The sequence below is a fragment of the Odocoileus virginianus genome, chromosome 1 (assembly GCF_023699985.2).
Source record: "Odocoileus virginianus isolate 20LAN1187 ecotype Illinois chromosome 1, Ovbor_1.2, whole genome shotgun sequence".
In the NCBI taxonomy this organism is placed as follows: domain Eukaryota; kingdom Metazoa; phylum Chordata; class Mammalia; order Artiodactyla; family Cervidae; genus Odocoileus; species Odocoileus virginianus.
Genome location: NC_069674.1, coordinates 92,672,605 through 92,698,599, shown reverse-complemented (window position 1 = coordinate 92,698,599; position 25,995 = coordinate 92,672,605). Strand labels below are relative to the sequence as shown.

General features: G+C 38.9%; 1 protein-coding gene across 1 annotated transcript in view; it reads right to left on the bottom strand.

The window, feature by feature from the left end:
- THSD7A (thrombospondin type 1 domain containing 7A) overlaps positions 1-25,995 on the bottom strand; it is a 446,988-nt gene that overhangs the window by 163,132 nt on the left and 257,861 nt on the right. The window contains exons 5-6 of the mRNA XM_070470953.1: positions 4,482-4,637; positions 3,192-3,404 (exon numbers count right to left, since the gene is read on the bottom strand). Of these exons, the coding sequence (XP_070327054.1) occupies positions 3,192-3,404; positions 4,482-4,637 (369 nt within the window). The remainder of the gene's footprint in view (positions 1-3,191; positions 3,405-4,481; positions 4,638-25,995) is intronic.

The window sequence follows — 25,995 nt, the reverse complement described above, 5'->3', positions numbered from 1 at the left end:
TCAGTATTCAGATTCCTGGAATAGAACACATGATAATGAAATATAGACGTATCATTTTATATATATAGTATGATTTTATATCATCTTATATGGAATCAACATTGATTTACAGTATCCTTACATAATTAGTAAGATTATAGACTATTTTTCACTTTCAGCCTAATAGCCTTGCTTTCTTTCCGTCTCTAACGAACCAATTCGGGAAACAAAATACACTTGCCTCATCAATTTACACCTTTAAATAAAACACAAACAAATCCTGCAAAACCTGGAAGAAGGCAGATTCTGGGTTTGCTCACAGGTTCAACATCCTTGAGGATCCCACTTGCCCCCTGCCCCATCACACCAGACCTTTGGTGCAGAGTTCCTGCATTTGTGCTCAGAGATCTAGCACTGCTTTTCTGAAGCTCTTTTAATTATGAGTAATATTTTTTTCTGCTGCACATAAAACGTCCCTCGCTTTCTGGAGAGGCTAATTGCCTGCCTGAGCTCTCCTTTGTCTCTCATTTTTGTTACACCCTTCTGTCTGCCAGAGAATCTACACAAAACTTCTCTTGGGAGTTCTTCCAACTCTTCCCCAACCCTGCTCCTTAGAAGTCAACTGGGAAAATGAACAATAACAGCAAGCAGCAAATCCTAATGATCTCAAAAGCCTGGTGAAGAATAATTCAGAAGAAAAGAGACCTTAGACACTTTGTGATCATTAACAAAGTTGTGAAATTTGTGAGGAAGGTGGGAGAAAAAAGATTTTTTTTTTTAATTATTTGTCAGATTCACAGGCTCTAATTCTTCATTTCTCTAGTTGAGCTGTAACTTAATTATAAAACAAAATCTATAGCCACAGACAGGCCTAGAGGTACAGTCTGTACAACTAATCAACTTTAATTCCCCAGGCTCAATTTAATTACAAAATGACATTCGGTGCAGCTGCTAAACACTTTACCAGATGACCACATGATAATACTCGTATAGTACTTACAGGTCCCCAGCTTCTGTGCTGATTCTAGCAGTGCAATTATGTTTCAGGTATATATAAATTTGAATAGCTCTAGGATTTATAATAAAAGATTCTCTTGATTTTATACATTTCTATAGTTGAGCCAGCTAAAGTATTGAGCTGCACGACAACTAATGTATGTCAGGGAGTAAAACATAATGGCAGAGATGTCCTGAGAAAGAACAATAATAACAAACTGAATTTCAGTAACACATTTCTTACCTTTTAAAATTCATTGTCTTTGTTTGGTGGACAAAGTGAAATCTGCTTACGTATACTGAGTTATCAACTTGTGTTTTAGATTATGACATACATTACTTTTCAATGTAACTAGACATAGCTAACTCATTTGTCTGCTTGTCTCTGCGTTCCATAAGAAAATTTAGGAAGTGATTGTCCTATAAAATTTTTTTTACCTGACAAAACTAATCACTGATGTTTTTAAAATAGTCAGCTCCTTTAGTATATTTCAAACGTATTCAATTTGTACAAATGCCCAGGAAGACCACTGCAATATGTAAGATCTGATCTTTCATTTTATGACATTTAGCCAGAAGTTCCATGCACAGTTAACTTTTCATCTTAGAGCTATTTTCATCCTAGCCCACACAAATATACTTTTAATAATACTTGGGATCCCAGTTTCTCCCTAGGTCTCTAGGAGGTTAAGAAAAATTATTTAAATTGAGGAAAAGGAATCAAGAAGCAGTATCATTAAGGGAGTTACTAATGATGCTAAAATAAATATGACCCTTACTGCTTTTCCAGCAACTCACATGGTAATGTAGTGTCATTTAATTCAAATTAGGATTTGAAGTGGGCATATAAACACAACACAACAGGATACGTTCCATTTGCATCCTTTCTCCTAGATGTTAATCCTCTTTTCTTTCCCTTTAGAGGAGAACTGGGTACAAGCTAAAGAGAGGATGTATCATAACTAATTATATCTACAGAGAAAAGAGCAACATTCACTGTTAAGTATCTGGAGCTCTAATCCCCTGCTTCACAGTCCCCTTCCAGCCTCCAGGGCTGGTTCAGATGTTGCCTGATGCAGTCCTGCAGACTACCTGAGACACCAGACCAAGACAACACTGCTCGTTTCGAAGTTGCAAGGCTCATTTCTCAGTACTGGCAGCGTTTGTCAGTCTCTGACCCCAGAGAGTATCTTTCTCTACTGAGCAGTGACTGAGTCACAGGAGGAAAAGATTCTGTTTGCTGGAAGAAAATAGGATAGAAGGAATCATGACGGTTACCAGATGTTCCAGTGGCCCTGCGGGGGCACCAGAGTGTCTCTGCGTCTGCTGTAAAGAGTAGCAACTGTCACAGGGGCCCTGGGGCGTGGTGCTCACGCTGCTCTGATGTGCAGAGTCATAGGATTCCAGACTTGGAGGGAACCTTAGAGACAATTTTAGCCATGTTTACACCGCATCTGGGGGACTAATGTGTTTCCTAAGTGTAATTCAGGGATTGCTAAAGAGTCAGGGGGAATCTCCCTGAAAAGTAGCATCACGCTTGGAAAGGATGCAAAAATCTTCAGTCAAGGCTAAGAACAAGACAGTATATTTTATCAAACAAAAATCAGTTGTAGAAGTCCAGGGTAATTCCTACGGTTCAAGAAGAGAACTTTATGGAAAATCCCCACCTGGGGGGCTCTATGACATTCCTGGAAGGGAGAGTACTAGATTTCAGAAGGTTGATTCAGGAGGAACTCTAGGCTTCAACAGGTCTCATGGCTTGGTGATCATTACTAAGACACAGGGTCAGGGGGAGATGAAGGCTTCTGAAATCAAGCCAGCCAAAGCTAACAACCCTTCTTTATTTACATATCACTTTCTATGGCAAATTAAAAAATCTTAGAAAAATGTTCCCTTTCATTGTTATTTTTTAATTTGTCAATTTTACACCTTGTCTTGATGATGACATCTAATTGCATGTTACTTGTTTTCAAAGTAGAAAATACCCTGTGATTGTTTAAAGACCCTCTCCACAGCCACCATCAGAAAAAATGAAAGAGAGAGAAGAAAGAGGAAGGAAAGAAGGAAGGACGGAAGGGGCAGCTGTTTCTGCGTTTGTTTGTAAACAGAACCAGCTACGATGCGAGAAGACATAATATTTTAACATAAGGAGAAGTATTTCTCCAGGGTCAAACAGACAACCATAAAATCAAAGGAGGGTAGATAATCTTCCTTACCATCACTGTTGATGCACACAACCTCTTGGGCTTGCGTGCCTGGACCGCACTCCTTGCCGTTGTCTGGTTCACAGTCGCCGAGCCCCACTGCCTTCCAGTCAGAGCAGGAGGGCTCCTCACAGGGAATGGCTTCCAGTAAGTGAGGGCAGCTCCCACTGCCCCCCCAGCCTCCAGTGGGCTCACTGGTGATGCGCCGCTTCCTCAGTTTGAAACCTGAATTGTTGGGGAAGGAAAACATTCTTTGTTACCATCATGGGTTGAATATTTCAGAAGGCTGAATGAAACCCTAAGTGAAAGCAAGATAAGGGTAAAGGGTAAAATTCATATGTGCTTTATTCCCTAGTGTATCCCCAAACGCTAGTTTAATAGGAGCTCATTAATAATTTATTAAATGAATAAATGAATGAACAAATGGCCAAAGAGGGACTTCTGGTGTTAGCTTACTATAGTAAAAATAAAGTGAGAAAAGAGCTGGAGAGAGAGAAAAAAAGAGAGGAGATTTTGCTTTTGGTTAATTTGGAAAGTCTGTAGTTATAAAATGTTCAAAGACAATAAAATCTCCAAAGACACCATAAAATCTTAAGCTATTCAGAAATATTCATGACCAGACAAAAGTGGTATTACTTTGAATTCCTCAACAGGCTTATGTGGTTAAACTTGAAAAGGAACCTCTGAGAAGTTGGATGATCTTAGGAAATTGTCTCTTTGAGCCTTAGTTGATTTTAGACTCCCCAGAAATCTGAATTAGGGATATAACCCATCTGGGTTCTAATGAGGAGTATTCAAAGATCTTCTCTGTGCTTTAATAGCATCTAAGTGTTGCCTTGTCTGACATTGTATGACAAAATTAGTAAGTCTGTCTATTACTAAGTGAACATACTAGAATCACTAGAAAGCTGTCCTTTGAAACAAAACAGAAATAGGGTTTTCAATTACTAGATCATGTGAAAATCACTCTGCTGTGCCTGACACATGGGAAACAACTGCATTTATTCTACTTCTTTCAGATATAACATTTGCATCATAAAAGTAATAGTCATTATTTGTTTATCTTAAAATAATAAGGAGTTCTACTTATTAGGTACTAGCTATGGGTCAGGCAATGAAAGTTTTTATCTTCTGGTATATCACCTGAGTGGGTTTATACTTCGTTTGTGATCAATACTCTTTAGCCATTCTAGAAAATACTGTCAACAAATGATCACAGGAACACGCAGCAACGTTTGCTAATAATTCATGGTTTGACTCCATTGATGGGAGTTTCAAGCATGCCATTTTAGTATTACATACCTTTTTTGCCTTGCTGGTCATTACAGTTTTCATAAGTGCAAGGTCCCCAAGCTGTCCAAGGTGAAACCTCACATTCAATAGGACAGGGAATGTGGCACAGCTGTGTCGTGTTAGGGACAGGGCCAGTGCATGATTTCAAGTCCACTGGTTTTGAGGCTGTTTGGAGACAAAGAGAGATCCCTTAAGAATTAAACACAGTACTGGTTAATAATATGATTCTTCTATGTGTATGAAGAAGGAAAAATGCTTAGAGAAGTGTCACCAAGACATTACTTCAATGCTTCTCAGCTCCATCCTGAGAATAAAAGGAGAAGAAGAAGGGGGAAAAGGAAGCAATTGTAGTGCAGTCAAAGGAAACTGGGCTAGAAGTCTAAAATTGTTTAATCTCCAGCTTCACCACAAATTAGCCATGCAATTAATAATGTTGAGTCTAATATTCCTAGCCAATAAAACAATACTGATGGCTAATTTTATTTATAAAGCTTTATAGTCAGATTCTAAAAATGCAGAATTTATTTTAGAGAACTGAACAGAGTAGGAGGGGAAATAAATGTCTACGGAAAATCTCCACTGAGCGCCTTGTGGCACAATAGTCTCCGTTCCCTTTTGGCCCACAGAGAGGTACCTGGTGGATATGATGAAGGACCAAATGGGGCATCTTTATCTCCAACTGCATAACTCACCAGGTACTTTCCAGAACTTTCAAGAGTACACCATCTGAGAATGTGATCCAAAGCTCAGAATTGCTAAGGGGACTCATTTATAATTGTCCATGCGTGTTCATGAGTTGATCAATGAACTGTGGATAAATACTGCTAGCCCGTGGTTCTTTCTTCCAAATTGATGACTGCAATTTGGCTATTTTATACAACACATACATTTGACAGTTAATGTCAGATGGTGTCCATAGTTCTGGTTAAAAATGACTAAGTGAGAAAGATACTTGAAGCTATAAAGACATCAGAAGAGAATCAAGTTTACTACTGTCATAAAAATTTAAAGAAGCAAATGTCTTAGACACATATTTCCTTTAATGACAGCTAGCTTATGTTATCGGAGAAGGCAGTGGCACCCCACTCCAGTATTTTTGCCTGGAAAATCCCATGGACGGAGGAGCCTGGTAGGCTGCGGTCCATGGGGTCGCTAAGAGTCGGACACGACTGAATGACTTCCCTTTTACTTTTCACTTTCATGCGTTGGAAAAGGAAATGGCAACCCACTTCAGTGTTCTTGCCTGGAGAATCCCAGGGACGGGGGAGCCTGGTGGGCTGCCGTCTATGGGGTTGCACAGAGTCGGACACGACTGAAGCAACTTAGCAGCAGCAGCAGCAGCACCAGCTTCTCTTATAGGCTGATACTCTGAAAAGCCCATCCACGTAGCACAAAAAGCCTGCCATAATAAGAGATCTAACTCTTACGTTCTTTATGTAAAAGTGAAGTGAAAATCACTCAGTAGTGTCCAACTCTTTGTGACCCCATGGACAATACAGTCCATGGAATTCTCCAGGCCAGAATACTGGAGTGGGTAGCCGCTCTCGTCTCCAGGGAATCTTCCCAACCCAGCAATTGAACCCAGGTCTTCTGCATTACAGGCAAATTCTTTACCAGCTGAGCAAGCAGGGAAGCCCATGTAAAAGACTATGAAATTCCAATTACATGGGATCGCATATAGATGATCATAGAGAAAATAAAATATTTTAAACCATAATATCCCAACTTTTAAATAAAAATACTCAATATACCTACTTGTAGTTTATTTAAACAGGAAAGCAAACTGTAGGTACTTGCATATCCCTCAACTTCCTACACACAGAAACACAATCATAAAGGCTAGTATATTAACTCCTCTTTCTGCCACAGTTTTCAGTTCTGAAAAATATTCTACAGAATTTTCCTCCAAGAAGTACTTATTTCCCTCCCCTCTCAGTCACAGCCCTCTCATACACAATGAAGTGAAAATAAATGACTGGGCATCCCTAACTTGCTTAACATGAGCACCATGAGCATTCTCACTTACGTTTATCAGAATTGCTACTAATTTGTATCCTAACATTAGCCAAAGCCAAAAATGATTAACTGGATTGCTTTCCAACAGTGAAAGTACTTGGCACAGTAATGACAGAAAATACAGAAATAAATGCTTCATTTGTCTGAATACAAAAAAAAATGACATCAATAATATGTATCTCACATAAAATGACTTGTTTTTAATATTCTTACAGGCATAAGAGTCTTGGGATGGTTGATTTCATGTGGCAACTTGCCTGGGCTAAGGGATGGTGAAGCACTGTTTCTGGGTGTGTCTGTGAGGTCACTGCCGGAAGAGATTGGCATTTGAATCAATAGACTAAAGCAGACTTTCCTCACCACTGTGGGTGGGGCAGCATTCAATCCACTGAGGCCTGAATAGACCAAAAAAGTGAAGGAAGGTTCATTTTTTCTCTTCCTTACCTGGGATATCTATCTTCTGCTCTTGGACATCAGAATGTCTTTTTCTGGGGAACCAGAAAGTACACCAGTGGCCTTCTTCCCAGGATTCTGGGAGCTGATTCCTATAATGTACCTATATACAACCTATTGGTTCTGTTTCTCCAGAGAACCTTGACTAACGTAATTCTATAACACACAGGAAAAACTCCTACTCCTATAACTTCAAGTTAACATAAGTAATTCTTTCATCTGTGGAATCTTTCAGTGAAAGTGTCAGTCGCTCAATCATGTCTGACTCTTTGTGACCCCACGGACTGTAGCCCACCAGGCTCCTCTGTCCACAGGATTCTCCAGGCAAGAATACCGGAGTGGATGGCCATTCCCTTCTCCAGGGGATCTTCCTGACTGAGGGATTGAATCCTGGCCACCTGCACTGCAGGTAGATTTAATTAGTGGTTATATGTATACTTATCTGAAAAGTCTCTGAGTTTTACTTTCAGTGAACTGAAAGTAACTTTATGATTCAGTGTTATTATACATTTTTGGAAATTAGAGTTGGAAAGTATACAATTATGAGAACTATTACAGCCTGAAGAAATTTATTTTATATAGAAAGTTGAAAATTTTAGGAGGAAACAAGGTTTTTGTTTTTTTTTTTTAATTAAGGAAACAGATACAAACATTAATTCCTGGCCATTTTTCTAGTGTTTAATTTTAACTCTGTGTATTTTGAGTAAACAAAGAATAATTAGTCACAATTCTTTAACTATTAAGAAAGAAATATGATGAATAAAGGCTTAACGAAGTATTGCTTGAAGCAAAATATGCTTAACAATCTTCTGCTAAGCTGGCCAACTCAACACAGAGATAATACAGCTCTTGAAAAACAGTGCCAACTAAAAATTGGCACTTGCCATCTGCCTCTTCAAGGATTAAACACAAGTTGCTGTGACAGCTGACCTTCAACACACCCTGAAAGGGGTTCGGTGTGGAGACCCAGAAGGGGGCACTCTGTGCTCTGGGTAAAACTAATGGAGCAGGCTTTCAGATAGATATTTTCAGAAGATTTTATGAGCCCACTTCTTGCATCTCCTCATATCTAGAAAAACACTAACACCCTTTATAGTGACATCTGCTCCTTATGATTAGCAGCAACCTTCTGCAAAAAATGTATGCCTAATCGCACGTATTCCTTTCATCAAAATGACATATATATACACTGACCTTCTCCCTAACTCTTTGGAGGTTTCTCAGAGCTATATAAAATGCTGTCTCCTGGGTTATAGTCCTCATTTTGCCCCAAATAAAACTTAACTCACAACTTTCACACTGTGCATTTTTTTCAGTTGATAAAAGCCTCAATTTCACAGATAACTTTCTATCTATCTGTCATTAATCAAATAAACACAGGGGGAGAATATGTATTTGTGAATGATTCTCTTCCTTTGATGATCTTCACTGTATATTTTCTTATCCAGTATATGCTGATTTTTTTTTGTATTTTCAGTGGTTTTATTTTAAAAAAGATACTGTAAATAAATGTATTCAGCCAGTTTTACAAATATGAATCACACAATTGTTGATCTGACTGATTGGGTTCTGTCTTAGACCCCCCCTGGCATACAAACAGGTGGCAAATTGGGACTACCACTTCAAGCCTCATGACCAGTACACAGACTGACTGGTGGAGGTAACCAGGATGAGACCATCAGGGAAAGTGAGACGACACTTGGGGAGTGAGCAGGGTTCAGCAGAGTCAACTCTACGCCTTTAAACAGTATGTGCTGATTAATGTAAATCACAGGTATGAGCTAAACTCTTCAAAAGCTGTCTTTTTTTAATTTTTTGCAATGGCCCAAGATTTATCTGTAATCAGTGTGATTCAATAATGAAGTAAAGAACACACAGAAGATCTTATTAGGTGCTAGTTTAGTCTGTGAGATATAATTTCTACAGTTTTATATTACATAATATAGTATTTATTGCTGATCCCTTATTCTCAAACATGGGGAACTAAATTTTTTAGCATGGCCCAGTCATAATTCTTATAAAATTTCATTAGAAATTATTAAGAAACTGCTCTTCCAGTATAAGGTCCAAAGAAGTATACATTAGATTTTTTTAAGTCTTATTGTTGATCTCTTGAAAATAAAGGAGATAATTTATTGTTCTCATATGACTTAAAGGGTTTTTAATTATATGTACTCTGTATGCTTCACAAGATCATAAAAGAATTTTATTTTCTGGACTTAATAAAGCAATTTTTGTAGGTCTGAAACATTTTGCATTTGTATAGAGTATAACAATAAACAAAAATTCATTATAGGAGATAAACTTAATCATTTGTTTCCAGTAATGAGGCCGATATGGTATTGTGAAAATATACTCTCTGTATAATCCCTAAGAATAGTGAATATGTAATTTTTTAAAAATGAAATGTCTTATTCTGAGATAACCAGAGATGCACATGAAATTGTGATTTCACAGAGATCCTACATATCTTTTACCCAGTTTCTCCCATTAGATCTCACAAAATTATAGTATAATACCACAACCAGAATAATGATATTGATATTGATACAGCTAGGGTACATGTACTGGGTTGAATAGTATTCCGCTCTCCACCCTGCCTCAAATTTGTGTCTTCTAGAAGCTCAGAACATGACCTTATTTGGATATAGGGTCACTGCAATAATCAGCTAATGAGGTCCTACTGGATTCAGGCAAGTCTTAAGGTGTCCTTATGAGAAGGCCATGTGATGACACACAGATAAAAAGGACCTGCCGTAATGTAGGGAGAGAGTAGAGTGATGTAGCTACAAAGACTGCCTACATCCATTTTGTTCGTAACCTTACAGGGAAAAAATTCAGTCTTCCGCCATTAAGTATAACATTAGCTATAGGTTTTTGTACACGATCTTTACCAAGTTGAGGATGTTTCTCTCTAGTCCTATCTTTCTGAGAGGTTTTATGATGAATGGGTGGTGAATTTTGCTCAGTGCTTTTTCTCCACTGACTGGTATTATCATATGATCTTTTGCTTATTAGCCTGTTAGTATGGTGGATTATATGAACTGACTTTTCCAATACTGAACTGGCCGTGTACCCCTGAGTAAACTGTACTTGGTCCTAGTCTTCAATTCCTAGAATATATTACTGAACTCTCTTTGCTAATATTTTGCTATGGGTTTCTATATCCGTATTTATGAGGGATTTTGGTCTGCAGTTTCCTTTTGGTCCTACTATCTTGCTCTTTGTTCCTTCTTTTACTACTGTCTGGCTAGAAGGTTTCTGTTCCATATTCAGTGAGTTACAGTAGCTTTTCTGGTAATTTTCTTTGCTTTGACACCTAATTTGTCTGATAGTAATATACCCCATTCCTGCTTTTCTTTGAATAATATTTTCATGATTTATTGTTTTTCATTATTTACTCTCAACCTGGGATATTGCTATATTTGAGGTTTCTTGTTGAATGTGTATAGTTGGGTCATATTTTTTAATCCACTCTACCAACCAGTGTCTCTCCTTCTTACATGTTTAATTTTTTATAGATAGAGAATACATTTTAATTTTCATACGGTGTTGAAAGCAAAGTCTAACATTGCCTGAATAGGTATCTATTAGAGCCTTTCAAAACCTGCTCCCACTGACATTTCTGGGTGGTTTTCTTCTCTCACTCCAAGTCTGAGACATGGGAGGAAAAGATAAACCAAGGGAACTCAGCATTTGTCATTTCTTAAGTTTTAAAATCTCTAGCTTGTTTGCCTCATTCTCCATCTTTCAGTCATCTTATGGTCTGTTTACTACAGGATTCTTTTTTTTTTTAATCTAGTGAGAGAATTAGGAAAATTTACATCTTTTCTATCTTCCTGGAAGCAGAAGCCTATATGTTATTTTAAAAATAAAACTTTTCAACTTTATAACTGGGATCACAAGAAAGGAAAAACCTCAAGTGATTCCCCAGATCCAAAGCACAAATCCCTTATGGTATCAGAATCCTAAAGCTGGCCTTTCCCTTGGGGCATTACTGATCCCAGGTCATAGAACCCTGCATATCTAGAGTTCTTTAATTACCAGGGACAAAGGAAGGCATTTTCAGTCAGAACATTCGAGTTTAACTATAACAGGCCATTGTTAAGGACATGTCTAAAGGATTTATTTCTCACACAAAGGGAAGTGAACAGAGAAGCAGGGACTCCGATGGCAGATGGAACAGTGACCAAAGAAAAGATTAAACGTGAGTAAGAGCAAACATGGACTGTAAAAGCATAATTGATGTTTAAATAGGGAGTGTGGTAGGCAGAACGGTGGTCTCCTAAAGATCACATGCCTTAATCCTTGGGATCTGTGAATACATTATCTTAATGGGAAAAAGGACTTTACAGATATGATTCAGGGTTCAAGCCCAGAGATAAGGAAAGTATCCTGGATTATCTAAATCAACCTAATCCAACCACATGAGTTCTGAAAAGCAGAGAACCTTTCCCAGCTGGTCAGAAAGGAGAGATGGAATAAGGAAGAAGGGAGATTCAAAGCATGAGAGGATTTGCCATTTCTGGCTTTGGAGGAAAGGGGTAAAGGCCAAAGAATATGGTTTCTAGAAGCTGGGGACATGCCGGAGCCTGCCGGCAAACGAACTGGTCGAGAACGCAATTACCAGAGTACCTGAGAAAAATAAGACTTAGACAGATGGGGTTGAGAGGGACAGAGTCAGCTTGCGTCTGACTCTGCCAACTTTATTGAAGAATACCACACCTATATATATGCTAACAGGAGTTGCTAATAGATCAAAGGTTTGCATATGTGCAGAGCTACAGGCACAGATGTTTTAAATTCCTCCACTTAAGATCAGTAAAGCATCACCCTAGCGCCCAACATGATTAACTAGATAGAAAACAGGCTTCAATCATGACGAGTTTATCAGCAACAGGTGAAAGATGCTACAGCAATTTCCTTGAGGGAGGTGAGAAAGGCCAACCTGTGCTTTAATAAATCAGGGGTGGCGGGACAGAGAGGGACCTCTTGATCTCTCTCAGAGCCAAGAAGGAGCCTGAGCAGTCAGGCTGGCTCCCCGCATCTCCCCCTTTTCTTTTGACTAATGGCCTTTATATCTCCCTCAAAGGAAATGGCTGCGTTTGCAAATGGGAAAACATCAACAATCTTTTATGTATCATTTCAGATAGGCATTGACAAATGCAAGAACCAAAGGTTGTATTCACAAATCCATCAAGTGTTATTTGGGGCTACGCATCTTATACTAGGACTATTTTCCCAGTCTGACCCAGGCCACACAAAGGACTTATTAGTATCAAACATCACATCTATCACAATTTTACATTTATAGGAAAGTAACAGTCCCATATGTTTCATCAGGTTTCCTGGGAGTGTTCAGCCTTCAAATGTTGGTATATGAGTCTTTTGCTCCCAGCAAATGTCAGCAGGGGTCAGTAGCTGTCCTTTTTCAGGGGTCATCCAGAAATATTCATCCCAAACTTGATAATAATCACCTTCAAATCGATCAAGAGCACTGGGGGAAAGCTTGATTAATTACTGAACATTGCTCTGGGGCCTGAGGCTGGCCCCTCACCCAGTTTCCCGACTGTGGAGGAAGAGGTTTGCCTTCTTTATCCATTTTTGATCTACTGTCCCTGGCCCAATGTTTTCCTTTTTTTTTTTTTTTTTTTTTTGCATCTGGGGCATACATCAGGATTCTTTGTACTATCTAAATTATTTTTCTTAGGACATTGGGCCATACAATGTCCCAGTTGTCCATATGAAAAGCAACTGCTGGGAGGCCCTCCCTTTTTCACACTACCCTTGTTCTTAGTCTGTTGATATAGAACTTCCTTGACAGTTTTTCCCTGGATAGCAACAACCATAGACAATCCCTGAAGATAGGAAGGGCCAATGTCAGCACAAATTCTTATATAATCTGTTAAACCCTCATACTCAAAAGCCTGCTCTTCTAAATCATCTGGGTCTTCAGGGGAGAGTTCTGAATCAGAATATTGCTCGAGAACAATAGTCTCAGCATTTTTTCTAGGACCTGGAATTATTGGGGAGTCATATATGTGCTCTGCTGCCCTCTGGGGAATATTCAAACATTTGGGTGTTATAAGTTTCAAAGCTGTTTCAAGTTTCTTGCTTTCGTGTTCTGGGTTCCCTTTATGAAAGCAAGAAATCTTTCCAGTTTCCGTATAGCAGCAGCCATAGACAATTCCTGAAGATAGAAGGGCCAATGTCAGCACAAATTCTTATATAATCTGTTAAACCCTCATACTCAAAAGCCTGCTCTTCTAAATCATCTCGGTCTTCAGGGGAGAGTTCTGAATCAGAATATTGCTCGAGAACAATAGTCTCAGCATTTTTTCTAGGACCTGGAATTATTGGGGAGTCATATATGTGCTCTGCTACCCTCTGGGGAATATTCGAACATTTGGGTGTTATAAGTTTCAAAGCTGTTTCAAGTTTCTTGCTTTCGTGTTCTGGGTTCAAACAAAGTCCATAGGGAATAAGCATCAAGAGGAACCCTATATGGCCCATGGAGAGTATAAGCAGTTTGAATTTGTTCTCTCACCTTTGCCCAAGTTTCCAAGTTAACAGTTCCTTCCTCCGGGAACCAAGGACAAGTTTCCTCTATGAAAGCAAGAAATCTTTCCAGTTTCCGTTTAGACACCAAAAACTCCTCTAGCTTTTAACATAATTTTTAACATAGAAACAAAGAACTATCTACTACTATTTTGCCCCATGAGTTTTACTCTCAACTATACCCTCTCCACCCGCAATCATCCACAATGCCTGAACTCGCAAATACCTCCCGCGGGAGAACCTTAGGTCTTCGGGTGGCTGTACGCTGGAATCCGTCCACGTCCCTGTTCGGGCGCCACTCTTGCCGGAGCCTGCCGGCAAACGAACTGGTCGAGAACGCAATTACCAGAGTACCTGAGAAATATAAGACTTAGACAGACTTAGAAAAATGGGGTTGAGAGGGACAGAGTCAGCTTGCGTCTGACTCTGCCAACTTTATTGAAGAATACCACACCTATATATATGCTAACAGGAGTTGCTAATAGATCAAAGGTTTGCATATGTGCAGAGCTACAGGCACAGATGTTTTAAATTCCTCCACTTAAGATCAGTAAAGCATCACCCTAGCGCCCAACATGATTAACTAGATAGAAAACAGGCTTCAATCATGACGAGTTTATCAGCAACAGGTGAAAGATCGCTACAGCAATTTCCTTGAGGGAGGTGAGAAAGGCCAACCTGTGCTTTAATAAATCAGGGGTGGCGGGACAGAGAGGGACCTCTTGATCTCTCTCAGAGCCAAGAAGGAGCCTGAGCAGTCAGGCTGGCTCCCCGCAGGGACAGTCTCCAATTAACAACTAACAAGGATACAGAGATCTTGGTTCTTCAACTGCAAAAAACTGAATTCTGCCAACAACCCGAATGAGCATGGAAACAAATGTTTCATTAGAGCCTCTAGAAAGGAATATGGCTCTACCAAAGCCCTGATTTTAGCCAAGTGAGACCCATGTCAGACTTCTGACCTACAGAACTAGAAGATAAAACATTCAGTTTGTGGTAATTTGTTATAGTAGTTATAGAAATCTAATATAGACAGTTACAAATAGCAATATAGAACTAAAATACAAGACTATATAATGTGTAAACTGGTGAAAGGTACTCAGAGGTAAGACAGTTTATAGCCCTTGGCAAGGTTAGCATATTAATTATAGATTATATTCATTTGGGTCTGGACCTTAATATTTTAAGGTAATCTCTTTATATAAATAGGATAAGAATGTATAACCTCTAAACCAAGGGAAGCAACAACAATAACAAAACTGTTGTAATAAATTTAAAGGAAGGCAAGAAAGAAGAAACAAAGAAACAGAAAAAAATGGGACAAAGAGAATATAAGATGGAAGAAATGAATACTAGAGAACAGATCACTAAAAGTCAAAGACATGAGAGTTAATAGAAAAATAAAATCTGAAATGACATTTTATATCTACTAGTTTATCCAAAAACTCGTATGTTTGATAAACCAAGTGCTGAAGAAGATGTGAAGCAGCCAGAACAGTTAAACACTGCTTCTAGAAAACTAGGTTGTTTTCAACATTTTGGAAAATAACTTGGAATATCCTCAAACGTTTGAAGACAGGCTTACTCCCAGGTATATACCTTGGAAAAGGTCATCAGACATCATTTACCTCAGGAAATATTTACAAGAATTGTCATTGCGGCCTTGTTTATAACTGAAAATATCTAGGAATAACACTCAGGTGTCCAACAAAAAGGGAATGGATTTTAAATTATGGTGCCAATACTACTGTGCCAATACAATGCTATACAGAGGTGCAAACAAAACTATAGTACAATCACCACTAAGGTGAAATGCACAAATGTGTCAGAGTGAAGAAAGCAAACCAAAGAAGAATATATACGAAATGACACTATTTATATAGTTTTAAAAAGCAAGCATTATCATCATGTTTGGGGATAAATATGTGTCTGAAAAGAGGGAGTGGCCACCACTGTCTATGAACTGGCTTGGTTTTTTCAGCTAGGCTCTACTGGAGTAAGACAAAAAATAAGACTACTTCATTGTCTAAGTGAAAACGAGGTCACCATAGGAACCACCAAAATATCAACTATTCCCATCTCCCAACTAATTAAGAGTGAGGTTTGCTCTTTATCTATTATAGTTTAAGTCTCCCTCTGGTCTTTGCTACTTCCCAGTAAGGTTTATTAAGATAAACCTGGTTATAGAATCACACTTGCCTCATAGCAAAGCCCACTTACTTAAACTCCCCTAAAATAATTGCTTAACTGGAGCCCAAATGCCAAAATAAGTGCTTTCTGACACTCCTACTGAGACGCCCATGGTTTCGTCCAGGTGTCAGTGCACCCTTGCTGCAAAGAATAATAAATCCAACTTGTTCAGACACAAGTGTGTTCCTGGTGTTCTTTGGCTGAAAAGCGTGGACATGTAAAATATATAAGAAAAAGCAAGGAATGTCAAATATCAAATTTAGAATAGGAGTCCCACCTGTGGATGAAGTGCATGTGAGTTATTTAAAAACAAATGCTTACTGGCATTTACAATGTGCTAGGCAATGTTATGACCCCCAAGCACTTAACAAATATTAAGTCATATAATTTTCACAAAACCCCATGGGACAGGTATTTCAGTTATCTCCCTTTGGGGTGGTGGTGGTGGATAATTATTCCCAAATGGGGAAACTGAGTATGGAAAAGTTAAGGAACTTTCCCAAAGTCATATAGCTAGGAAACAGTAGTCAGATCCACATTCGGGCAGTCTGGCTCCAGGATCTTCAGCATATACTTCTAAGTACCACACCACGTGATCTTGGAAGGATGAGTGAGGAAGGTTCAGCAAACACACACACACACACAGGCGAATGCATCTGAATGGGTCATAATGTATTAAAATAAAGTTAATGGGGACTATTAATATTATGTATATATGTCATAACAGTGGAAGTGAGTTGCTCAGTCACGTCCAACTCTTCGTGATCCCTGTAGCCCACCAGGTCCCTCTGTCCATGGGATTCTATAGGCAAGAATACTGGAGTGGGTAGCCATTCCCTTCTTCAGGGGATGTTCCCAACCCAAGGACTGAAAATGGTTCCCCTGCATTGCAGGTGGATTCTTTACCATCTGAGGCACCAGGGAAGTCATAACAGTAAATGAGGCTATCAAGATAATCCAACATCAGCCTTTGTGGCCAACAAGTGAAAATTAACGTGACTTTCAAACATCAGTTGGGAATGAAACTAAATTTTCATTCTACAAGGTATCAAGAACTGTCTATCCAATTATTAATAAATTACTATTAACATGGGATGTTCTGTACTTATACTGATGATAATAATAATAGTAAATAACAGTAAATACTTACATTGAATTCACTAAATAAATTCTTTTAATCGTCACAGCAATTTCATGAAGTAGGTACAATTGTAGTAACCCCGAGTTTGAAGATGAGGAAACTGAGGCACACAGAGATTAAGTAACTTGCCTAAGGTCACACAGCTAATCAATGGAGGCTGGTATCTGACTTTAGCAACCATGCCCTTACCCATTTTGCTATATACTATGATATGACAATTAGTCAAAGCCATGTTCTTCCCCAGTTGTTTACCCCAAACTCCTGGAAGTCTATAAAATGAAGTGTGACTTGACTAGAAGACATAATATATTTTTTACACAGTCTATTTAGTTACTGCTGTGGGGGTGACTGAAGAAATTGGGAGTGATATTCATCTGGCAATAAGTCCTCAGTATTTTAATAAGAAACATTTTAGATTCTCATCTATTTTTAATACTAAATTTTTAAAGCTAAATAAGTTTTGTTCTAATGCCTAAAAATGTACCAAATGTGTATTTTAAACTTTTTATCATGAAAATTTATATTTTAACTATCAAAACATTTTAAATGATAGATTTCACACCCAGCATACTTCAAACCTGTATGTACAATGATATGCCTCCTCTGAGTCATTCAAAAGATATATTAAGGTTCAAAGGTTGAGAAAAATGCAATAGGTTTAATAATTCATTCATCCATTTAGGAAAATGGCTGAGCATTTTACATAAAGTCTCCTGATACTGTATTTATTATCCACTGCCTTCCCTGAAAATCTTATCTTTTTATTGAAATAGCACTGTTTCTTCAAACAAGCTTATTTGATTGCAAATTCACAATTACAAGGAAATTCTCTTGGGTTTAAATGTTGGTTTCTGTGTAGGAACTGACCAAACACTACTATTAAATACAAAGGTGCTTGATAATGAAAGAGATTTCAAAGATATACAAATAAAATCAGTTACAAATGGCCTTCCTTTCCTTTGTTCTTATTTTGTTCAATGTGTTAAAACATGTATTATATGCCAACTCTGTACAAAGCTCTGCCATTGTATTGGGAACCTTTTGCACAAGGATGCTAGAGGCTCAGTGGCGGTGGCAATAATGATTTGTTTTTCTTATTATAAGTATGTGTTAGTAGTTTAGGGTCTATTTAACCACAGTAGTTTTAATTCCATGAAGGCTCTACTGATGGTTTACTCAACACCCACTTACATGTCACCTAGAGGCAGAATAAAGAACTTATGTCAAGCAAATAAAGAAAGTCAAATTCTACTCATATCAATGATTGCTTAAAGCTTTTTGAAGATGTTCTTGTACTAAACTTTATCACAGAAAATTTCTTGTATCTTTCACAGACTACTATAGTTAATGAGGGCATGAAACCCATTTTCTTTTTAATAATAGAAGGCATTGTTTTTAAGATAATGTACTTATACTTTAATCAATTCTCCAACCATATTTAAAATAATGGTTGAGAATTATCTCTCAGTATTTAATGTACTTTGAAGCTCACTGCCAGTCCTTTCTGGCTATGATTAATTCATTATAGAGCTACTGTTTTGGATTAATCATTTCTTAAATTAACACAAGACATTTATTTACAAAGCTCTTGAGTTCATTTTCTACACCATAATTAATATTTTCAGTGTCTGATGGACCTATCACTGCTTCTATGAAGCTCATGAACTGATGGATGGATGGTACCAATGCCTCAATGGACATGGGTTTGGGTGGACTCCGGGAGTTGGTGATGGACAGGGAGGTCTGGCATGCTGCAGTTCATGGGGTCGCAAAGAGTCGGACACGACTGAATGACTGGACTGAACTGAACTGAACTGAACTATGAACTGATAACCACGATTTTCATCCCCAGCCCATCCTGTTTGACCTAATTCGCCTCCTCTTTGTGCTTGTTTGTGTTTGCTGTTTGGATAACCTCTTGAATCAAATCAAAACATTTGACTGAGGTCACAAAACATTATCCAATTTTTTTTTTCTTATATTAGACAATTTCAGAACAAAACTGTTTGATGGTCCCTGTGTTTGAAATTGTGGTATATTTACATTTATCTAATTTATCTGTTTAATCTTTGGGGGTTAAAGTCTAGGCTTGCTCTGTTATTGTTGCTGTTTAGTTGCTCAGTCATGTCCGGTTCTTTTGTGACCCCATGGACAGTAGCCCACCAGGCTCCTCTGTCCATGGGATTTCCTAGGAAAAAATACTAAAGAGGGTTGCCATTTCTCTTCTTCAGGGGATCTTGCTGGCCGAGGGATCAAACCCACATCTCCTGAACTGGCAGGTAGATTCTCTACTACTGAATCACCAGGGAAGCTCCTCTAGACTCACTCTATCTTGGTTTTAATAGTCAAGTAAAAGGTGCACTGAATACATTTCATACATTTAGATAAGGTTGTTCTCAAATATTCCTTTTAAAGAATACTTAGGTCCAGATTAAAATAAGAAGCATTTTTCTTTCTTTTCTTCTCAGCTATATATTCTAGTTTTAACTTTTCAATTATGGGTGTTGAGGAGACTGATGGTGGCGAAAAGAGCCAGTCCATGAACACCATTGGCGCTGTCAACTGCACAGACTGGGCAGACTTGTAAGAAAGCCATCTTCCTTCTATAAGGGACTCCACCCACCCTCCGGCTGGTGCGCTGTTTGAGCGCTGCCTGCCGCAGGGTAAGCGGGGCACCGAGTGATGGGCTTATTGCTGTTTTTGCCTCCAGCCTTCACTCAGCTCTGTTGGTGTCAGGGAGAGGACTGCCAGGTCCCTTCCTACTTCTCTCAGGAATTTTACTCCATCTCACAGGGGTTGTTCCTTTGCCCTGGTGCCCCTGGTCCTTCAATCCTATATCATTATCATCTTAGCAGACAGAAACTGCTTTAAGCATCTAGCCTCTGAATGAGCTCTCCCCTGGTTTCAAGGGCTGATGCAGGTTGTTCTCTATTTATGGACTCCGAGTGGTCAATTTAGGGAACTACAGAGAGAGATCCATATGCCTATGCTCACAATGCCATATTGCCTAAAGAACAACTATACTTGTGTCTTGACTCAAATAAAACACTGTTAAGTATTTATAGGAATGAACATATGTCAGATAATTTCTCTTGGTGACCCTTATTCCTACAAAACAAGGACATTTAAAAATACAAGGGATTGTTCAAAATATATATCTTCATAGCAATGCCTATCATGTTAGGATTTAAATTTCACAAACTTTACCAACAGCTTGATGAGGACATCACTCTCCTAACCATGGGGATGTACCATCTGTTGTAACTGCAGATACCGAAGGTTTTTTTCTCCCCCGACCTTTTTTTTTTTATTAAACGGGACCTGTCGTAGAATAATCTATATAAAAGTTACACTAAAATCTTCCACAGTATTATTGACTCAAATTCCTATTTACAATGCCCCTAACCTAGAAAACATTAACAAATATTGTAACTTAAAATAAGAGATGTTTGGAACCTGTATTGTTATCCACAAGATAATGACAGAGAACTTTAGCAGTTAGAATTTCAAAGAACTGCAACTATTGTTTCAAAAACAGCTGTTAAAAAGTCAGAATATCCAATCAAAGAAGGCCTGCAACCAGCTCCGCAGAGCTGAGCTCCTCCAAATATAATTGTTCTGATGACCAAGGGTGATAGTCTACAAGGGCTACCATAATGAGATACCACAGAGGAGGCGTCTAGAACAACAGATGTGTATTTGCTCGCAGTTCTGGAGACTGCAAGTCCCAGACAGGGGTGCAGGCAGGGTCCCTGAGGCCTTTCTTCTGGGTGCTGTCTCACTGTCCTCACACAATCTTTTCTCTGTGTGCTTATCACTGGTGTCTTCCTCTTCTTCTCAGGACGCCAGTCCTATTGGATTAGGGCCCCACCCTTTTGATCTCATTTAACCAAAATTACTTCTTTAAAGACCTTACCTCCAAGAAAAGTCACACGGGTTAAAGCTCTAACAAATGAATTTGGGGAGGGCAAAATTCAGTAAATAATACCAAGCTTAATGGGATATTGAAGGAAAAAAATAACTTGGGATAATGACTTAAGCATAGACACATTGACTGGCTTTGATCAACTTTTCCCTGTTCTTCTGGGGAAAAAAAGAAATCTATGCTAAACTTGCTCTAACTCAAGTTTCTCCATAGCAGGTTGCTGCCACTGTTACTCTCTGACTACACTTTTTAAAATGTTAGTCGCTCAGCTGTGTCTGACTCTTTGTGGCCCCATGGACTGTAGCCCGCCAGGCTGTGGGCTTCTCCAGGCAAGAACACCGGAGTGGGTAGCCGCTCCTTTCTCCAGGGAATCTTCCTGACCCAGGGATCAAACCCGGGTCTCCTACGTTGCAGGCAGATTCTTTACTGTCTAAGTCACTAAGGAAGCCCAGCTACACCTTATTCACATAATACCTCCAGCATGAGATTTTCTGTTTTTCCTGAAATTTTTCATTCTTTTCTAAAAACCTCTGTTCATAGAATTCCAAGTGCAAACTCTCATTTCCTGATCACTGCATAGACAGAGGATGTACCTGTCAAAAAGCTTAGAGAAGTTTTATGGCTTTTCCTTGTAATGTCTTGGCTTATAATGTCATTATTAAAAATAAAAGAAAACTTGGAATGCTGAGTCAAAGGCCAAAAGCATGATTTGTGGGCAGCCATGACCTGTAACCTCAAAACTACTTACCACCTATAAATAAGCTATTGTCATAATGAGTCTATTGGATCCATGCCCGCTCAGATTTTCTGACCCACCTAGTTATTTTTGCAGATCTCAGATCTGATTCTTCTTCTAATTAATTTTCTCCACTTAATCCTTTTGTAATTATTCCTACATTTGCCCTTACACTTTGTCAGGGCCAGTGTTTGTGAATATTTACTTAAGTAAGTCACTCATCGAATGTTAACTCAACACCTACTATGTACCAGGCACATATTGGGACATAGGATGCTCAGGATTTAGCAGAGAACAAAACAGATAAAGGTACCAGCTTTCTTGCAGTGGGAATTTTCACTGAAGGACTGGAGAAACCCAAAAGTAACAAGAAGCTTAATCAACTACTAACTGGCATAGCATGGTATAAGGCAAAAAGAGCCACGAAGAAAGGAAAAAGAGCAGAGGAAGGGATTTGGGAGTGTGATGGGGAGAGGTGGGCAATTTAAAGTAGGGCAATCACATCTAGCCTCTTCGAGAAAGAGACATTTGAGACAAGGCTGCGGGAAAGGATGGAGGTAGCGAAGCACTTGTCTGGGGGAAGAACATTCCTGGCAGAAGGTGCGGTCCGAGAACTGCAGAGGAGGCTCAAGGAACTGGAGAAAAAGGAGCAGGAGAGAGAGGCATGGGAAGTGGGGTCAGAGAGAAGGGGCAGGGGGAGGCGATGGATTTTACTTGGAGGGAACCTTAGCGGAGGCACGGCTTTGAGTGGAGGAGGGACACAGCCTGACTACAATCTTAAATGACTGCTTTGCTACTGTGCCAAGAATGGATTGTGGGGGGACAAGGGACATGGTGACACCTGTTAGTATGCCATTCTATCAATAAAGGTAAAAGAAGACAATGTTTCAGACCAGGGATGATAGTGGAGATGAAGTGGTCAGATAAATAATGACGGTAGAACTGGAAGAATTTCCCAAGGAACAGATGGTGAGAAAGGGAGAAATCAAGAGTGACACCAAAGATTTTGGTCCAAGCAACTAATACTGAACTTCTGGTTGTCATTGCATCATTTCTCATTGTTCTTTACCTTTCAGACTGTGATGAGATTTTTTTTTTCCCCCTCACAATGCCTTTCAGAAGATCAGGGTCCTGTGCTCCATACAACATTCCAGTTGACAGGAATCCCAATTCCTCCTCTCTGTATGTCTACTCCTGCCTTGTTAAGCTTCACTCCATTTAGTCCACTCATTCCTGCAGCTGCCAGCTGAATTGGCAGGTCTAGATGAAATTGCTGCATTTGACATTTAAACAAAGTTTCCAAGATGTCTAGATTTCCCCTATAGGCTGTAACATGAGTGCTGCTGATGTTCAGCCCCTTCATGGTAAAATATGTGAAGTCCATGCTAAGACTTCTTGGAAAAAAAAAAAAAAGCACTAAAGTTTCTAGCATTAAACTCTAGCATGTGTTTCTAAAATACCAAACAAGAGGTCAAAGGTGACTGAGTCACAACATCGCTTATTGGAAAAAGTCATCATGTAGCATTAGAACTTTTTGGAACGTGCAAAGTTAGCGATTTCTGGGCCTGGGGTGTAGAATCATGGTTTTTCAGGGTCCATGCTTAACCTTACAACAGGGCCTTCTCAATTTTCAGTACATGCAACAATCACTGGAAGGCGGGAGTGAGAAGAGGGCTTATTTTTAACATGCGGACTTCTGGGTGCTGTGCCCAGAAATTTGTGGGCACTGCATTTGGATTGAAACCTAAGAAAAAGCTCAGAATAGGGATTTACAGCAAGCACTTCAGTTGATTCTGATGCAAGTAATGCTCAGACTACCTTTTGAGAAACATAGCTACACAGGACTGGAACTGAAACTAAGCATAAGATGTCAAATCTCTGTGGCCTAAATACTTATCTTTCAGAAAGTTTCATTCACATTCTAGAACAGAGATGTGCACACTCTGGTAAAGAACTGCTTTCTCTTGTCTTTGGCCATAAGAACATTAAGAACCATTTCTTCAGGGGTATGCTTTTTCCTATCAGGGATGTATTTCTTCCTGAATAAAATTCTTGTAAACCTAAGTCCACATTTTAATTTAGGGTAGCATATAAACTGAGTTTGAGTACTTTCCTTGAGTTTATACTATATTCTTTTAAATAAAACTGCTTGGAAAACAATACTGGAGATTTGAAAACATCTGCTGTTATAGATTTCAAAGCTCATTAGGAAATGTTTCTGGAGTTTTGATGCTAGTGATCTCCTTGACTCGCTTATGTGTGCTGATAAAATCATTTTGGAGAAGGAAATGGCAACCCACTCCAGTATTCTTGCCTGGAGAATCCCCATGGACAGAGGAGCCTGGTGGGCTACAGTCCATGGAGTCTCAAAGAGTCGGACATGACTTAGCGACTAACTCAAAATCATTTTAGGGAAAATGAGTAGAACTGTGGGAGAAAGTGTGAGATCCCTAAAGCAGATTGATTTGTATATTTTGGTTATTAATCTCTTATCACATATGTGCTTTGCAAATATTTTTTCCCATTCCACAGGTTGCCTTTCTGTTTTGTTGATGCTTTCCTTTGCTGAGTAGAAGCTTGTTAGTTTGATGTAGCTCCACTACATCACTGTTTACTTTTGCTTTCATCGCATTTGCTTTTAGTGTCAAATCTAAAAATCATTGCCAAGGCCAATGTCAGGAGCTTACCCTGACCCTGTTTTCTTCTTGGCATTTAATGGTGTCAGGTCTCACATTCAAATCGTCAATCAATTTTAACTGAATTTTTATTAATTATTAATGAATCTCCCTTATATTTTATCTCACAGAATTTTAACTCTTTAAGCTTTATTTTCCTCATATTTATGTTTCTCTTGACTTCCAGCCTATTGTAATAATCAAAATCTTATTATCTTTCTCATTTTCATTTTTTATTTTAATCATATTTTGCATATGATATTTTTACCTTAATCCTTTTTCTATAAATCTTTTTTGTAATTTAAAGACTTTACTTCTAATTTCTCCTATTATTTTCAAATTCCCTGTTCTCAGTTCAGATTTTTTTTTCATCTGAAAGCAAAAATGAGAGAACCTGCAGCAATGAATGTACAGGTATATGGGTGGGGAATTCTCCTTTTACTCTCCTGACCTTCTCCTGCTTAACCCCCAAAGCATCTCTGAGTGTTTTCAAGTATAGCTTAAAAAGATGAAATGGTCTTGGTTTTTAACATTACACATCACTCAAAGTTTACATGAAGAGCTACTTATTTTAAAAGCCATTAAACCTGACACAAGGCTAGCCTGGTGGCTCAGATGGTAAAGAATCCACCTGCAGTGCAGGAGGACCTGGGTTCGAACCCTGGGTTGGGAAGATCCCCTGGAGAAGAGAATCATTATCCACTCCAGTACTCAGGCCTGGAGAATTCCATGGACTACAGTCCATGGGGTCACAAAGAGTTGGACACAACTGAGTCACTTTCATTTTCAAATCTGGCTCAAGGAATCCCTGAACATGGAGGAAAAAGGAAAATGTCGGCATCACAGCCCAAGAAAGGAGAGACTATAGACATGGAGGCAGAGAGAAGCTTTAAGCTTCTGGCTCCATCTTGATGAAGGACCAGGTGGATACAACCTGAAAAGGGCTCTTAAGAGGATAGTTAGAAGGGGATCCAAAACTCGGGATCCTGCCTCATGTGTATTTTGCTTGGTTCTCGTGTTCTGTCAAGATGATTTCTGTCTCCAGTCTTGATGAATTCATTAAAGAACCCTCCTGGCTGTGGTATTTCTCAGCTCTGTCCTCAGGTTAGAGGAGTTTGCCAATTAGCTCAGCAGGATTTAAGCTGGACAGCCACGTTCATTTTGTAAAGACTCACAGTGATCAGCTGGCACCAAAATAACCTGAGAAACCACAGATATGAGAAGAAAAGCTGGTCCTTTCCTCAGGACTCTGGGTTTTGACTGGCTAGATAAAGGCCTCTGAAACTAAAGAAAGGGTGGAGGTCCCTCAGATTCTTTAGCTGTCCTGCCAAAGTAAATTAGGATGTTATTCTGGGGAAGGTAGAAAACTGAGGCCTGAAGGCACTTACTCAATTCCCAAGGTCTAAGTTGACTTTTTTTCTTCCCCAGCAGAAATACTGCTTAATTGTCTCTGATGAGATTTCAATCCTTTGTTATCTTTATTCACATGTATATATCATGTGGCTTTTCCTCTGGGTGCTCTGAGAATTTTCTCTTTATCTTCAGTGTACAGAAATTTGAGTTTAATATTTTGTTGTTGCCATTGTTGTCTTTATATTCATCCTGTTTGGGGTTTGCTGAGCTTATTAGATATGAAAGTTGATGGTTTCTTTTTCAACAAATTTGAGAATATTTTGGCCTTTATTTCATCAAATATCTTTCTTATCAGATCACTCTCTCTCTCTTTCCTGTAGTATCATTAATACTTTAATATTACTTCACCAATTATTGAGTCTCTCTTCACTTTCCCTGCCCCCACCTCTTCCTCTCTCTGTTCTTCAGATCTGATC